Genomic DNA, 17,119 nt, shown 5'->3' with positions numbered 1-17,119 from the left:
TTGCTCAGCGCGCCCTCATCCCAGAGATAGAGGCCTTTCTAGGCCTTCCTCCTTGAGACTGGAATCACTCTAATCCTCCTGCCCTTTGTCTTCTTTCCCTGGTTGGGTTTTGCTCACAGTACAGCACTCCTTACCGTCAGATCCTGTCAATTTCACTACCTTTTCATCCCACTTGAACATCAGTTCCACTCAGGAAGGGATGTCTGTCTGTTGGCGCTGTCAGTGCCTGGCGTGTAGTGTACATTCAGTAAAGGATGGAAGGGGGAATGAGCGAAACATGAGTGAGTGGCGAGCGGGAGGGACCACAGGCGAGCTTGCGGACCTCTCTGATCCTGTTCTTGGTGGGTAACACGGCAATAGCACCTACCTTCCTATGGGGAAATGAGCACTCATACTTACACTGCTGGTGGGAATATAAATTGTTACATCCTGTATGGGAGGTAATTTGGTGATATCTGTAAAAAATTATAAATGTATGTACCTCCTGAACCAGCTATTCCAGTGGGAATTTATCCTGCAAGTATATTTATACATGTGAAAATTGCCATATGTGCAGGTTATTCTTTGCTATACAAATGTCCTTCAGTGGGGGACTTCTCAAATAAACCACAGTATATCCATGTAATTGAGTACTCTGCAGCTGTAGAAAAGAATGAGGAAGCTGTCTTCGTACCAGTACAGAGAGACGCACGTGTGTGACTGCATGAGAAAACAGAGGCGCAGACAGTGAAAAAAAGGAGTGTGGATAAACTTGTATCTGTGTTTGTCTTGTCCACACAGGAAGACACTTGCAGAGATAAACAAGAAGCTAATGACAGTAATTCTGGGGGCAAGGGATCTGGGATGGAGGAAAGGGGTGTGAGTGAGGCTTTCTACTGGATACTTTTATTAATATATATGAATTATGACTGTATTACCTATTAAAAAAATAAAAGCTTACGTTGCGGGGTTATTTTGAGGATGAAACAGCATGTGTGCAGAGCCACTGGTCAGTGCTTGGCCACAGAGTAGATCCTCAGGTTGGCAGCTAGCACGGCTGCCCTGATATGCCTGCCACGTACCCCACGATGAAGCAGACGTTTTCCCTGCACTTGAGCACACAATCTGGTAGGGAAAACGGATGGTGTAGAACAACTGAGAAAGCCTTCCCGCGTTAGCGTTGGTATGTGGTCCGTTACTGGTTTTGGTTTGCAGTTGCTTAAGCCGCTGTGCGTGCTTCCCAAGTGCTGAGGTGGCGTGTCTGCGTGGGCGCCCCAGCAGGGCCACAGAAGGTGGGCTCAGGTTTTTGTCCGTAAGTTACATCCACGTGTCTACTACAGCAGGCTCAGTGCACCTTTTTAACGTGGAGTAAAGTCTTTAAATGTGTCTCGTCACCCCAGTAACATGTATTTTAATAATGGTGCTATGATTATTTATCTCCATTCCTCACAGTTGCAGGGAAATACCGTTTTTACTTGACAGTATTCCAGTTTTGAGTTCTAATGGAATTATTTTTGTTTTGCCTTTTTAAGCCAAAAATAAAATTTTTCTCCTAACCATAGTGCTAGAAGTTTTTATGTCCATCCTTAAAATTTTCCACACATGATAGAGTAACGGTGGAGAGCTGTTGGGAAAATTGAGATTAGATTTGGTTGTGGTGAAATGTGAGGTGCAGGGGTTGAAAGCCACACACCGTGCCAGGGCACGGCCAGCAGCCTGGCTTCTCAGCCTGAGGTCGCTTCTGTAGCCGCCCAGTGAGGCCACCAATGGGGGTGAACCGGCACCACCCTTGGACACTAAGCCAGCAGACCAGTCCTGGTTAAGGGATCAGGAGTGCTGGGGCAGCCTGAGCCCGGTGGGTACAGCAAGGTCTGCTGGGTGGGGGTAGGCTCCCCCAAGACCAAAGCCCTGACCTGGCCTCGTAAGGTGCCTCTGACCTCTGTGGAAGAAATGGTGACGGTCTCGTGGAAACCCTGACAGAGCAGCACTGGGCTTCCAGGTTGTTGGCGTTAGCATAGGTCAGCGGCCGTATACAGGAAGGTCACCGGGCAGGAGAGGAAAGAGGCAGGGGGTGACAGTGCGGCTGTGACACTGCAGAGCGACAGCAGTGACCCCTGCTGCTCAGTAACCCTTGCCGGGCCTGCTAGCCCCGGGCCCTCATGCCAGGCAGGGTCAGGCCTCTCCACTCTTCCCTGGCTGGGACCATTGTTGGCCACCTCCCTTCCAGGGCCTAATTTTCTGCAGCAGTTTGCATGGTTCATTAGTCTTTTTGAAGAAACCAAGTGTTTTCATTTTCTGTGACTTTCTGCAAAGATGCAGCACACACAGCAGACACACAGTGCAAGGCCGACAAGGCAGGAGGCCCTGTGTCCCGGTGCGCTTCCCGTCCCTGTGGCCCGTGGCCCTCGGAGGCTCGAGTCGGGGAACCCCAAGCACGTGAGGGAAGTGGGAGCATGTAGCTCACCGAAGCCCGCCGGGCTCCCGAGGCACCCGGTTGCCAGGCTGGCAGTGGAGAGCGTCTGGCAGCAGGACTTGCTGAGAACTCAGGGGTCTTGGGAACTCCCAGATGGTTTCTGGTGCTGTGATTTGGGGACCAGGCAGCCTCATGGAAGCCGCTGTGCCAGTGAGCCCCACGAAAGGTCTGCAAGCAGGGAAGCGTACTCGGGGGGTGGTCGTCCCTTTTGAGGGGTTTCTCCTTTTGCCTTTTGTTCTTTTAAAGGCAAGACTCCCGACCTGTGCCTGTTAAAGAAACAGTTGGTCAGTGGATCAAAAATAAACGTGGAGTAGAGTGGCAGTGATTAGGCACATACTCCTGAGTGTTAATCATCTGTTTATTTTTTTAAACACCACCTTGTTCCAAAGAAGATGGAGGAATGGCTCCTAAAGATACACACATGACAGCGACTGTGAGTGAGGAAGTTGCGGTGCATCAGGGCCGAGGCAGAGCCCAGGGAGGTGTGCGTTGCTGTCCTGGGTGCTGCTGGCTGCACGTGGACTAACCACCCCCACCCCCGCCCAGCAGCCGGAAGAGGCAGGGGTAGTCAGCACGGGGCACGCGGGGCTGATGCAGTGCAGAGAGCCCCTGGGGGCCCAGGGCTCCCGGCTGTGGGGACTGCGAGACTTTCCCGGGGACATCGTAGTGAGGACCCTGTGCAGGTGCAGGAGTCACAGGCCCAGCCGCTCCTGGCGTGAGACGTGCGAAGTGCCCGGGGCTGTCCCTCTCCCCGGTGTGTCCCGGCGCCTGGTATAGTATCTGTCGGGCACATACTAGGCTCTCAACAGTGTTTGCTGAATGACTGACTCGGTGAAACCCAGTGGCCTGACACCCAGGTGCAGTTCTAGACGGTAATTCCACAAGGGGCCAAAATGCCTTCGCTGGCCTGACCGCGGGATAGGACGTGGAGTGCCTGGATGGACGCGTCCCTTCTCACCGAGAAGCAGACAAGTTTTCTTGCTGGAAAAGTAGACCTTTAAAACTTCTCCATTGTGATAACTTGTTCTCCTTTGTCTTCACAGAGACTAATAGACAAGTCACGAGTAACCTGTGTCAAATGGGTTCCTGGTTCGGAAAGCCTTTTCCTAGTAGCCCATTCGAGTGGGAACATGTACTTGTATAACGTGGAGCACGCTTGTGGCACCACAGCCCCCCACTACCAGCTTCTGAAGCAGGGAGAGAGCTTTGCCGTGCACACTTGCAAGAGCAAATCCACGAGGAACCCTCTCCTCAAGTGGACGGTGGGCGAGGGGGCCCTCAACGAGTTTGCTTTCTCCCCAGATGGCAAGTTCTTGGCGTGCGTGAGCCAGGACGGCTTCCTGCGGGTGTTCAACTTTGACTCAGTGGAGCTGCACGGCACCATGAAAAGCTACTTTGGAGGCTTGCTGTGCGTGTGCTGGAGCCCGGACGGCAAGTACGTCGTGACGGGCGGAGAGGACGACCTTGTGACCGTCTGGTCCTTTGGAGACTGCCGCGTGATCGCGCGGGGCCACGGGCACAAATCCTGGGTCAGCGTGGTGGCGTTTGACCCCTACACCACTAGTGTGGAAGAGAGCGACCCTATGGAGTTAAGTGGCAGCGACGAGGACTTCCAGGACCTTCTTCACTTTGGGAGAGACCGAGCAAACAGTACCCAGTCCCGGCTGTCCAAGCGGAACTCGACCGAGAGCCGCCCCGTCAGTGTCACGTATCGGTTCGGCTCCGTGGGCCAGGACACGCAGCTCTGCTTATGGGACCTCACGGAAGACATCCTTTTCCCCCACCAGCCCCTCTCCAGAGCAAGGACGCACACGAACGTCATGAACGCCACGAGTCCTCCTGCCGGAAGCACTGGCAACAGCGTCACGACCCCCGGCAACTCGGCGCCCCCTCCCCTGCCGCGGTCCAACAGCCTCCCGCATTCCGCCGTCTCCAGCACCGGCAGCAAGGGCAGCATCGCGGACGGGGCCATCGCTTCCGGGGTCAGCAAATTCGCGACGCTCTCACTACACGACCGGAAGGACAGGCACCATGAGAAAGATCACAAACGAAACCATAGCATGGGACACATCTCTAGCAAGAGCAGCGACAAACTGAACCTAGTTACTAAAACCAAAACGGACCCAGCTAAAACTTTGGGGACGCCCCTGTGTCCTCGGATGGAAGACGTTCCCTTGTTAGAGCCGCTCATCTGTAAAAAGATAGCACATGAAAGACTGACTGTGTTAATTTTTCTTGAGGACTGCATAGTCACTGCTTGTCAGGAGGGATTTATTTGCACATGGGGGAGGCCTGGTAAAGTGGTAAGTTTTAACCCTTAATGCTGCACCAGATCTAGAACTTGAATAGGTAGTGATTTTTTTCTTGCGGGAGGGGCGGGGTGTACAATGAATGTGAATGACACTTCTTATTCTTAATGTAAATCTAAATGCATCAGAGCCATAATTTTGGATCCTGCATGCCATGTAGTTCTGAATCGTTTGCTAATTCACCGTAGAACGTTTAAAAACCATAATCAAACTAATGGCCAGCCAAGTCAGTCACCCTCCTGGGAGTATATAGAGTCCCAAGGTTAGCGCTCCTGTATTAGACTATTTCGATTTTAGGAAAATCATGACAGTGTGGGGAAACAATGACTTTAAAATGCTAAAATTAAAATTTCTGCTTTAACTGGAATATTTTTGCTTAACTACTCAATTAGAATATTGTACACCTGATCAGAGTGTGTATTCAATACGAACGGCCATTAATTGTCATTTATAGTCCAACTTTTTATCTTAATCATCAAATGTTTAGGAATCTATGAAATTTAACTTTAGGAACAAAGTGTTCAGCAGGGTTGATTGATATTATTTTTACATCGTTCTGGCAATCCACAGAAAGAGAAGAGCCTTAATTTTTAAAACCCATTTTAGTCATTTTATGACAATTAAAATTGTTTAATAAACATCTTTTTTCAAAGAAGCAGTTTGTAGCACTTTGATTGAGACTCTGTGCACTAAATAAAATACCCACATTTCTCAGAGCCTGGACAGTTACCGCGAACTGCGGGCTGAGGGCGCCAGCAGTGTTGTCAGAAGTGCCTCTTGCCACACAAGCCAAGATCTTTTATGGTGGATGTGATTTGCTTAACGTTTTTTCCAACAAGGGGAAGGAGCTTTTCTTTTCTTTTCCTTTTTTTTATTTTTTATTTTTTGGTGTGGGTTTTTGTTTTTTGGTCAAAAAGGCACGTGACCTTAGGCCCTAGGCAGACTCCTCAGCCTTGTTTGTGAAGACTGATAGGCCCCCAAGGTTCAGAGAACTTGAAATTTTTCCCTCGTTTGGGTTTTGTGTTCCCACCAGAGGGGAAGGGCAGGTGCAGGTTGCTCCTTCTCCTTGGAGGGCAGTCGTGGTCCCGGATCTTCCGGATCATTCTCGGGATGCCCTTGGCCTCTGTCTCAGGGACGCCATCCCCTACCCCAGCGCCTGCCCCTGGGGGCCTGTGGCTGCTGGGGGCAGGGCTGGCTCTCCCTCTGCCCAGACAGCCGCGACTCTAATTCCTTCAGATCCTTATCAGCTGTCAGACGAGTTGCTTTTCAAATTCTAGTTTTCACAGTGGATGAGAGGGCTCTTTGACCCATATGTTTCGTGTCAAGATGATAATGATCTCATTTGTTAGCTCACTTTGGTCACTTAGGTTTGTTTTTCTGTTGTGCACGCCTTTGTAATTAAATATAGAGACACTGATAATTTATACTGGTTTGAGTAGTGAACGCGATTCAGCAAAGTGCCGACTGGGAGGCTCCAGTGTGTCGGGTGCGAGGCTCTGGTTGATGGGGCAGCTCCGTGCTCTTAAAGCCGCCCTCCTGGGAAGGCCAGGCCGGCTCCCCGCTCCACACGCGTCCGGGCCGAGCCGTTCACTCTGTGTCCCCCGTGCTCATTAGTGTGGTGGTTTCTGCGACCTGTGACAGCGGGGGTGTTCATGCATCGCGGTCCATGGGGATGTTAGTGTCCTGTCTGCCTTTAAGATATGGTCCTTTGTTCCTAAATGTTAACTGATCTGAGGTAGCAAAGACAGCCGTGCTTGTGGACTCTTGCAGCTTTGGAGGCTAGGAAATTGGGCTGTCAGGTGGAGAGCAGGAACCAGCACTCCATGTGCAATTTTGTGTACCTGCATAGTTTTAGAAATTCAGTTTCAAATGCTTCTGAGGCATTGAGTATGCAGTTTCAAAATTCAGGACTTTGTAATTGGCCCAAGTGGCTGAATCCCAGGTAAGTAGCCTTTACGGGGGAGTGTGTCGCGCACAACCTTCCAATTCCGAGCGCTGTGCTCCTTCAGTGCGGGCAGGAAAGCCACGGGTGGGGCCCGTGTAGCTGATGCTTGTGCGACGGGGGCCCTTTCTGGTTCTTTCTGTCCTTCAGCGTCCGCTGGGGCAGCTTACCCAGGGCGCGGTCTGTGGGTCGGAGCGGGGGTGGGAGAGGCAAGAGGAGGGTGTTACTGGCCCCTTAAAAAACAAGCCCCGCAACGCGCTCGTCGAAGCCGGGCTCCATCTCCTCCACGCCGCCCCCACATTAAACCTCCGTGGTCCCTGCACAGTTTGGGGTTTGGGGCTTGGTCACAGTCTCGGTCTTCCTGCTGCTGCTGGTGAGTGTATCCTTGATGTCTGGCCGGGGCCCTGGCTGAGTGTCAGGTGCCGGGGAGGGGCTGCTCGGACACGGCAGGGCGACGCTGCTTCCGCCCGCTCTGCCTCTCTGATGCCTCCGCCCTTCTGTGACAGCCAGCAGCACCGTTCTCCTGCAGTCAGGAGGGCAGAGCGCAAGGTCCTCTCCAAGACCAGGACTAAAGTCGCCGGCAGCTTGAGGAGAGGGGGCACGGGAGGGAGGGGGCGGGCGGGCCCCTCCCCTCCACCCTCGGGTTTGTTTCGGGGCGCCAGGGCTCCTGCAGACCGGGGTCAGGAGGGGGGGTTGCTTCGAGGGGTTCCAGGGCGCCAGTCGCAGGTATATAAGGCGCCGTGGCCACTAAGGGAAATCTGGGGAGTGTTTTTTTGTAGTTTTCTCCCCACATTTTGAGCTTCCTCATTGAAACTTTTCAGTTTTTCAGCTTAAACGTTATCCTGAGCAAGAGTATCTTTTCTAACCTAACCTCTGGACTAAAACAGCTTGTGGCCACAAGAGGTTATTCCTACTCGCTCAGCACGATTTTTCCAGCATGCACTGAGACGCATCGATGAAAAGCAGAGAAATAAAGTGCTCAGGGTAGCACGTGAGCCGAGCTGCTCCCCCCCCAACAAGAGGTGGCTCTGCCCGCCTGCGGCGACAGGACCCCTCGGAGGGCATTAGCCAGGCTGTGGGGTCTTCTCTGCCTGCCCTGCCCTGGCTCGCCCCTTAAAGCTTCTGGCAATTCCAGAGCTGGGTTTGTGTTGTGACCTGGGCGATGCAGGCTTCTGAATCCACTGGCTGCCCCAGCCCCAGCCCTTCTCTGTTTCTCCTCCGCTGGGAGAGCTGGGGTGGGAAGCCTTTGGAAAACCTGGCCTCTTAGTTTATTTTTATTTTTATTTTTGGCCTTCTTTTAAAGGCAAATGTGGAAAAGGGAGTAGGCAGACTCTTTAAAAATAACCAGTAGCTTTGGGTTCTAAATTGATTTAAATAGTGGTAAAGAATCTTAATTTTGTTTTTTGTGCTGACTGGACCTTCTCACATTTTTGAAGGGTTCTCCTGTGAGCCGTTGACTTGGGACTAAGGATAAATGCCTTAATGGAAAAAGAAGAGAGGAGTGGAAATACAGGGATAAGCTCTGACAGTGATTATTGCCTCAGACGTCCAGAAACGATGAGGGACAAAAGGCCCTGAAGCTTTCTCAGTTTTTACAGGCATGTAACACGCGTGCCCCCAGTATTCTGTTCCACCGCTGGGCTCCACAGCCACGTGCAAGTGCAGGCTGGCAGGTGGCCCGGCAGCCGCTTCTCCCCGATTCCTCCACTTCCTGTGGTACATCCTGAATTTTTAAGAAATTGTCAAGTATTGAACTTGTGCTGAAGTTGGTGAAGCAGCTTTATCGATGTCCGCACCCGTGTACAAGGTTCTCGTTACCTCCTGCTTGGGAGGGAGAGCTTTGATTTCCTGGTTGAGGAAGCTCAAAGTGTGAGGGGAGAGCCAAAGGGCCGGGGAGCACCGCGGAAGGAATCCTTTGAAAACCCAAAGGCCACGTTCGTGGACCTGTCTGTCCGAGGAGGAACTAGAAGCAGAGGTCGACCGTGGTTTCCCGGGAAAAACACACGGCGCGCCGCGTCCCGTTCTCTGCGGGAGGGCTTGGCCCAGGGTGACTGGCCGCAGCCCCTGCGCGTAGGGGAACGAGGGGCAGCGGTTGGCCTCCTGTGCGGGTCATCCCGCTGTGCCGGGCGTGTCCACTCCTGGGGCTTCCTTCCTCCGCATTCACGTGTAGGCCTGATAAGTGACCCGGAGGAGATGTCCCCCTCGGGCACCACGGCAGGGAACAATGGGCAAAGGCTCCCTCCTTGTCCAGAGCACACCTGTCGCGCTGGGCTGCTTGGGACTGTCACCTGTTCAGGTAGTCAGGGGGCTCAGCCCCACCACCCCAGTGCTGGCCAGTGAGAGGGGCGGTCTGGGAGGGTGGAGTCCAGGGCTCCTCTTGCAAGGCACTTGTATCCAGCTGTTCCCTTTGAAACTCAGAGCCAAGTTCAAAGCTGTGTGTAGAAGCGCCTCCGGGAGAGGGAAGCTCTTCCACGGGTACTTTCTAGTCATTGCTGCCTCTGTTACGTGGACTTTGTGTCATGGTCACATCGCTGTTGCGCGAGTTGAATATGTAAAAGAAAACTGCTCTGCGTTTTGATTTCTGTATACCTGAGTTGATGAAGGGTCACTGTGTTAGGCGACACTGTGTAAAACTGTATGAATATTTACCCTTAATGAAAATCAAAACTCATATGTATTTCCTTTTTTACATTCTCATCTAATTTCTTGAAAACTTGAATAAATTTCATAAAGAGCCTTCCTAACATGAAATGTTGGTAAATTAAGTTCTTAACTGTTGCAATAATTAATGAAGCTTTAATACCAGTATTGTTACTTTATAATTTTAAGAAAATCGTGTTTCTGTTTCACCGCCTTGGTTTTTAGCTGTTCCCTTGTCACTGTCACAGCTAGAGACTTACTACATACTTGATATTCTGAAGAACTTTGGGGTTGTCCTCTGTATAATGACGTTAAATAAACGCGTGAATGAACCGTAAATGTAGATAAATTTTCAGTAGTCACTTTCACATCAGAGCTTTAAAAAAATCTCAGTGAACCGAAAAAGAAAAGCTTCTAAATGCTGTAAAATCAAGGGCCTTGTTAATGTTTATAGAACGAAGAGCCCCAGGAATTGCTACCTCTTACTACCGATGCTGAGTTTTTCCGAATTAGAAGCTTTCTAAGTGAGATGTTTGTTCTGAGCACGGGAGGTATTCCCTGTTTTCTGTGACCTTCCTCTGAGCCAAGTCCCATGTGGGGAAGGACCGTGGGTTGGCTTTGCGGCCGAGCTGGTGCCGGTTCTGTGTGGAGCGCGCGCTGAGTTCCCAGGCGGCGGGCAGGCGACGCTGTAGCAGCTCTTCTCCTGAGGAGGGTTTGTCATTTTCCGTTTGCCGGAGGCGTTGTCATCGCCGTGGAGGTGGTCCTGCCTCGCGCCCGGGCCCCGAGGCTCCGGTGCAGGACGAGCCCCGTGAGCAGGGCAGTGGGAGCCGGTCCTCCCGGGGCGGGAAGCAGAAGCGATGTGCACTGGCCTGCTCTGGACCGCCCCTCGCTCTCGGCAGCGCCGGCACCTCCGGCCCCGAAAGAACCTTCATGGCAAGAGTTCCAGGCCTCGGCCCGCACGCTCAGCCTGGGGCTCGTGGGGGCAGCAGTGAGCTGCCCGGGTCAGAGGCCTCGTCGGGCCCTGGGGCTCCCACTCAGCCGCTGCGTCCCTGCCGTTTCGTGAGACGCCTGGGCCTGGAGCTCGGGGCTGGCAAAGCCTCTGGAAGCCCCTCCTGGCCGCCTGTCCTTCTCGGTGGACTCCAGAATCTTCCTGGTCCTCCTGAGCCGCCCGTGCTGCAGGGTGTTGGGCTCTTGCCTTTGACTCGAAGCTTCCAGAGCAGAAGAGACGGTCCGATGCTCCGCCCTCAGAGGGACCTGCTTGGACTTTACTACCACAGGAGCTGCACGTTGTCTCCTTAGCGCGCGAGGGGATTTTAAGCCCTGAACGCTAGTAGGTTGACAGGAAGTCTAAAAAGACGCACACAGGCACAGCATTTTGATCTTTTAAAGATAACTAGTTTGTACACCTTGAAAACATAAGTCCATTCTCCCACGTGTGGCTGCCTTTTGAAACAGTCGGTTCTGGACCAGCAGATCTCTTGAAAGGGACAGAACATCTAGGGGTGCTCAGCCCCACCCCCTCTGGTGTCGGTAACCTCTAAACCAGCCTTCACGTGGATGCCCCATGACGGGACTCAAGCTAGAAGACACTGGAGGTCCCGGCCTGCAGAGAGGATGTCAGAGCCTCAGCGGGTCACCCGGCGGGAGGGCCTGTAGGCCGTGGGCGAGGCTCTCTTCCCCAGCACGGTTCTCGCAGGAGCCCGTGACTGGTTGTGCCCTAAGAAAGCCTTTTCGCAGGTGTCTGAAAACACCACGATCGTTTTCCCTGGGCGACTTTTCCCAGGTTGAGTGGCCTCTTTGGGGAAATGTGTCACCGCCAGTGTGGCCAGTCACCGGGCAGGTCAGGGCCGGCCAAGGGGCAGCTGCCTAGTGGAGCCAAGGTCCCAGGCCGCCGTGAACAGTGGGTCTGGGGCAGGGAGGGGTCCAGATGCTCAGAGAATGGCTCAGAGGACACGCCGGTGGAGTGGGCCCCTCCCAGCCCGCACCCACTTCCTAAACTTGGCTCACTGAGTCCGGGCCTCACGCGCCTTGGAATGAAATGGGAGGTCCTCTGTCCAGCTCTTCTATGGTTCTTTTATGCAGCGGCCTGGGCAGTGTGAGTGGCGGGATTCTTGTGGATGAAATAAGGAGAATGTATCCATAGCTAGAAGCGGCCCTGAGGAAGTTAGCCGGGTGACGGTTCTCATCGTTTGTGTACCGTCTCTAAAAGGGCCTCACTTAGCAAATATTTACCTCTTAGTCTCCGAGTGAAGTGAGATAATTCGGGGGAGCTCCTGGCAGGTTGCCTGGAACCGGAGCCTCCAGGGTTAAGTGCTCTGTGGCAGGTGCAGGGCCACCCCTCCAGGTGAGGCTGACCTGGCCGAGGGCCGCAGCAGCGCTGAGCTCCTCCTGTAGCACTTCTCTGCCGGTCTCGAGAGGCTGCTAGTCTGCAGCAAGACCTGTCCCGGGGCCAGTGTGCACGTCACTTTCGTCTGGGGTGAAGAGGGTGATTCTGGGAGTCGACTGACCAGGCTTTGAACAGCGCCGGATGCCCATCCCACGACCACCCTCTCGAGGGTCTGCGGTCTCACACGTTTCCAGATGAGTCCATGGTAGCCGGAGTCGGATGGGGAGGCCTCCCGTGGGCCCAGCGGGACTTCAGGACGAGGCCGTTCTCTGACGAGGGCCTCTGAGACCCTCACGGTCTTTTCTTGCTGTCAGGGTCTCTGATCTCGGCAGCACCCATGAACAAAGACATGTTCCTTTGTTGTAAATTGTTTTTTAGCCGAAATATTACTTTTTCTATATATACATTCTTATGAAACAAGGTTTAATTCTGTTAGCTTAGTATTATAAATTATAATCAAACCCAAACTAAGAGCTGGGGTATTTTATCAATTTTCACATGAAATCTCTAGCAGGAATAAAATGGCAACTCTGGTGAGAACAGAACAACCTATTAAATACTAGATCCAAGAGCTGCCACTATTTCTGTGATAGGCTTCCTTCCTGGAGGGGTAACGGGACATTAAGCAGGTTCTTGGCTGGAGAAATCTGTTGCTTGAGTGATGTATGTAAAGCCCTCGTTTGCCAGCTGTCCGGCGTCAGGTGGAGAGACCAGCAGCTACCGTGCTGCCTGGACAGCTGGAAGCCAGCAGGGTCGCTGAGGCCAGGCGCTTGATCCTCCCTGAGAAAGTCATCGGGGAGGATGCGGTCAGAGGGCAGGCCGCCCTCACGGGCAGCCACAGCAGGGCAGACGGCGGCGGGTCCTCCTCGCTGAAAAACCTGCCCCAAACTGTGCCCTTAGGTTAACGTGTCCAGCCAGGCTTCCCCCTAAGAGTGTTCTGGAGTCTTCGATGGAGGCCTGCAAGTGTGTCTTCCATCTTTCTTATCATCACCCAGCAACTTCGAAACTAAAGCACAGGCTTCCAGAAATAAGGTTACTCTTCACATTTTCTTTTGAATAGTGGTGTTTCCCCCGATGCCTCCACGGTGTGTCTGTCCTGCAGAACAATTCCATCTCTGGGAAGAGGACAGGGGTCAGGCCTCGCCCCCTGACAGGCTCCTGGCCTGCGTGCCGGGCACCGAGCAGATCCTGAGGCCTTGCTCTGCTCACCCCGGGGAGCTTAGTCCCGGGCCGCCCTCTCCTTGCCTGTGGCTGACCCGCGAAGGTCAGAGTCCCTTTGCTTCAGACACCTTAGACCGGATGAGGTCATCTGTGATGTTACAGGCTTCTTCCCTCCAGACTGTCCGCGATGGACAGGGATTTGGGCCTGGCGGCCTCACTGCAGCTCAGTTCAGACTCGGGGGGAGCGTTTCTCATCACTTGGCCAAAGGTTCCCTTCATCACCGAGGCGGTAAACCAGCCGTCCTCCGCTCTGTGGACTGGGCCGGGACGGGCACAGTGTCCAAAAGAGCTCCTCCCTCCCGTTGGGCCGGCCAGAGCTTTACCTCTTCTGTCAGGCTCCATCCACGCTGTCTTGAGGGGTTTGAGTGAGAAGCTGCCCGTCGCCGTGGAGATCAGACAGGGCTGTGTGCCTTTCCGGCAGTAACTCCAAGGTCAAGGAAAAGCACTCCTGTAGATTCTGAGCGGGGGCGAGTTGCTAAGTTCCGTTCGCCCCTGCTTCCTGATCTTGCCTAGATGAACGGATTTCGGGTTTAAGGTGAGAAACGAGATAAAGTGACTTGGAGCGGGACCACGTGCTTCCCGGCTTCCCTCCAACAAGGCGTGGGCGAAGCTGAGGGTCAGTTTCAGATCGTCACCCTTCATCTGTGCCAGCCCGAGGCCAGGTGTGAAAACGCAGCCGTGTTTGCTTAAAGGCGTGTCCTGTGTGCAGCATTTTGGGGGACAGCTTAAGGATGCTTGTGTTCACAGAACTGAAAATTTGTAGCTTCAGTGTTGCAATACTGTAACCTTAAAATTATTCTTAATAAATGAATGCCCGACTGTGCTGGAGCTACGTGCAGCCCAGCAAATGCAGGGAGATGTAAGTGCTCTTTGCTGTACAAGAGGTGAAAACCCTTTCAGCGTTACCTAAGCTCACGCCTGTATTGCAAGAGATCCGTGACAGCCTCCTGCCTCTCCGTAGGAGCCAGCCCAGAGGGACAGACACCACCCCTTACTGGTGCAGAGAGTCCCCAGATCCACTGCAGCCGAGCGGCAGCCTTTGTCCTGAGCCGCCCCACCCACGTGACTGGATCCTGCTTTCTCTACCTGCTGGGCCCGGTGGGCTGGCGCTAATGCCAGAGGGGCACCACCATCACACCACCCATCAGAGAGAGCAAAGAAAACGCCTCTTCAAAAATGTCACTAGACTCTGTCCTTGGTGGCCACCCCGGCCCTTGGGGGACTGGGCGTGCAGCTGTCTGGCCTCACTGGGCGAGCTGGCCTCGGAGCCGGGGGGACCCCTCTGTGGCCCGGAGCTGCAGCCCTTGGGGAGGGCAGTGAACAGCCCCCCTGGGAGGTGCCCCTGGCCTTTGGGCAGTGATGCTGCAAGGAACCCTGGCCCTGAGAGACCACTCTCTCCCCCAGGCCAGCCCCGCCCAAAGCGTGCCACCCGAGGTGTGGGGGCGGGGCAGGCTCAGGATTCCGATGAGTTAGGAATTAACTAGATGGACACGGAGGGGCTGTTAAAACCCTGGCTTCCAAACCAACAGAAAGCTAATTGTGCTCCTGTGAAACTGCTGCAAAGGATGAGCGACTGTGACTTTCTTCGCGGCCCCGTGTTCTGCTGGATTAATGTAAACTGCTTTGTTTGCAGGGTTTAATGTCAGCCCCAAACCAGGCCAGTTCTCCAGGTGGGACTATAGTGTAGCGAGCCCGCTCCCGCTCGGAGGTTCTCACCCCGGACTGGGTCTTGAGGGAGCGACGACGGAGCCCAGGGCCGCACGTGAGCCGCGTGGGCGTCAGGCCCCGGCCGCAGGCAGGCATCGCCCGCGTGGAGAGCAGCGCGGAAGAGGAAAGCGGGGCTCGGCGCCGCTCACCCAAAGAAGCTGTTTCCATTTTTAAATCGTTCTCTTGGGGCTGCAGTAAAAAATAAGAAATGAGATTTTCTTGCTTTTTACTCTAAAACTCAATGTAATAAAAATGTTATATATATTTATGTAATATATACATATATACATAGTGTGAAATAAAATGTTTCTTGGACAAGAAATCCCCTTAAATCCAACTGTTAAAAATAGTACTTCACTCTATTTTTGCTGATTTTCTTTTTAATACCTTAGGTGTCAGAAGACAACCTGGAATGCACTCATCAAGAAAGTTGTTACTTTCTGGCTTAAATATGTAATTCAGGAAGACGGATGCTGCACGCAAAGGTTTTTAAAAATTGTTTGCACTTGAAATAGTTTAATGCTGTTAAAAAATAACTTTGAGGGCTTCCCTGGTGGCTCAGTGGTTGAGAGTCCGCCTGCCGATGCAGGGGACACGGGTTTGTGCCCCGGTCCGGGAGGATCCCACATGCCGCGGAGCGGCTGGGCCCGTGAGCCATGGCCGCTGAACCTGCGCGTCCGGAGCCTGTGCTCCACAACGGGAGAGGCCACAACAGTGAGAGGCCCGCGTACCGCAAAAAAAATAAAAATAATAATAACTTTGAGTATGGGTGTAGTGGGCCTCCAAGGTGTGGCGTGAAGATGCCCTTTTTAATCTGTTAAGATTTAACACTCTTGTTCCAATGCAATCGGCTCTGTATTATATGTATAAATAATGTCATTCTGCAGTTGGGGAAATGGTTGCTTCAGTAGTACTTTTCATCTTCTAAGAGTGATATTTCTAATTCACAAAAAAATTAAAACTTGCTTGAATATACCATTTGTTTATCTTCTGTTAAATTGGCTCAACTTTTACTGTATTGTTTTTGTTGAATTAAATGTTTACACCATGTCCCTTGCAGCCCTGATGTGAGGCAGGCTCTTCAAGACCGTGGCTCGTCCGGAGAGCCCTGCGGTTCTCTGGCCCCTTCTTGCTGTCTCCCCATCTTCGGCCTTTGTGGGCAGCTGCCCATGCATGCGGACTGCGGTCTCAGGGAACAGTTTTCTCCTTACAGCTTCAAGTCCACGAGTCCACCTTCTGTTGTTGGAAGATCACACACGACTCTATACGGTGAGTGTGAAAGTGCTTTGTTAAGGATGCAGAGAAAAAAAGGCTGATGACAATTACATGGGATTTTTATCTGGCTGAAGCCAGCTGGTGAGCATCTTGGTCATGCCCACGCCTACTTGTAGGCACTACAGGGGACTAGAATCATGACAGTGTAGCTGCCAAGTACAGGAACTTTTCTCAGTTGAAAAAAATCATACACAGTTGAACCCTTTGAAGGCCTTTTTATGTGGTCAGACTCTAAACCACGAAGTGCCTAAAACACATTTCTCTAAGTGATCCCAATGAACTGGGGGCGCGTCTAAGTGATTTTAGGCTAGAAGAGATGTGTCCACGCTCCGTTGCCATCATTTCTGTGAACGTAGCAACAGGATAATGTTACGGTTGCAGAAAAATTCTCATCAGCCTGGGTCTTGGCTTCCTTCTCAGAGGAGAGGAGGGTCAGGGAGCCAGTTCTTCACCAGCCGCCGGCCCAGGAGGGCTGCGCCACGGGGAGACTCCGTCACAGGGCCGGGGAGCCTTCGAGAAAGGTGGAAACCACCACACACCAGGACACCCTCTCGCTGTAAGTGAAAGAAGCAGGATTTATATGTTGGACACATTCAGAATGCCCTTCCTATGAAAACATCAGCACGTTTTAGATAGTTTGGTATTTGTCATCCTAGTCAAAGCACTGGTCACTAAGTGCTGTCCATCACACTGAAGGCCTACGAGGAAGCCACGCGTATTTCTGGAGATCAGAAAAGGCCGCCTTGGAACTCGAGTCCAGAATCCTGAGCCTTGCGGTTCTTCTGGGTCGACTCCTTTGCCTGTGAACTTCCTGCTTGTTTGTAGGAAGTGACGGGTGGGTACCTGGCGGCCCCAGGACAACAGCAGTGTGAAAAGTCCGAGGACCCAGGGCGCGGCCCAGCTCTCGGCGCCCCGAGGCTGACGTCGCTCCGGCCCTATTAGCTCCGCCCACCGCCCTCCGTGCGACTCTGCGGTGCAGTTTGCGAGATGCATCCGTGCTGGGAACGCATCTTTTTCTTTTTTCGACTGGTCCCTGGCCAAGTGCTCCAAGATGGCTTCCAAAATCGGCCGGCCTCCTACCCGCCCCCGCCCGCCCCGCCAGCACGCGCCCCGCGGCCGCAGGCCCAGGGCAGAGGGTCCCCAGGCCGGCCCCCACCCCTCCTCTCGGAAGCCACGGAGGGTCGGCT

General features: G+C 53.1%; 1 protein-coding gene across 7 annotated transcripts in view; it reads left to right on the top strand.

Annotated features, from left to right (window-relative positions):
* The window catches only part of WDR20 (WD repeat domain 20), a 64,387-nt gene extending 48,764 nt beyond the window's left edge, over positions 1-15,623 (top strand). For 2 of the 7 annotated variants that reach the window (XM_060003898.1, XM_060003904.1), the window contains 2 exons: positions 3,496-4,755; positions 14,584-14,780. In XM_060003898.1, coding sequence (XP_059859881.1) covers positions 3,496-4,755; positions 14,584-14,637 — 1,314 coding nt within the window. In that variant the 3' untranslated portion in view covers positions 14,638-14,780. Of the gene's footprint in view, positions 1-3,495; positions 4,756-8,139; positions 9,671-14,583; positions 14,781-15,049 lie in introns of those variants that run through there. The other 5 variants (XM_060003899.1, XM_060003905.1, XM_060003901.1 and 2 more) reach the window with 4 other exon arrangements.
* The last annotated feature ends 1,496 nt before the right edge of the window (positions 15,624-17,119 follow it).

This window comes from Delphinus delphis, chromosome 2, assembly GCF_949987515.2.
Source record: "Delphinus delphis chromosome 2, mDelDel1.2, whole genome shotgun sequence".
NCBI classification, from domain to species: Eukaryota; Metazoa; Chordata; class Mammalia; order Artiodactyla; family Delphinidae; genus Delphinus; species Delphinus delphis.
This window is presented reverse-complemented; position numbering and strand designations above follow the sequence as displayed.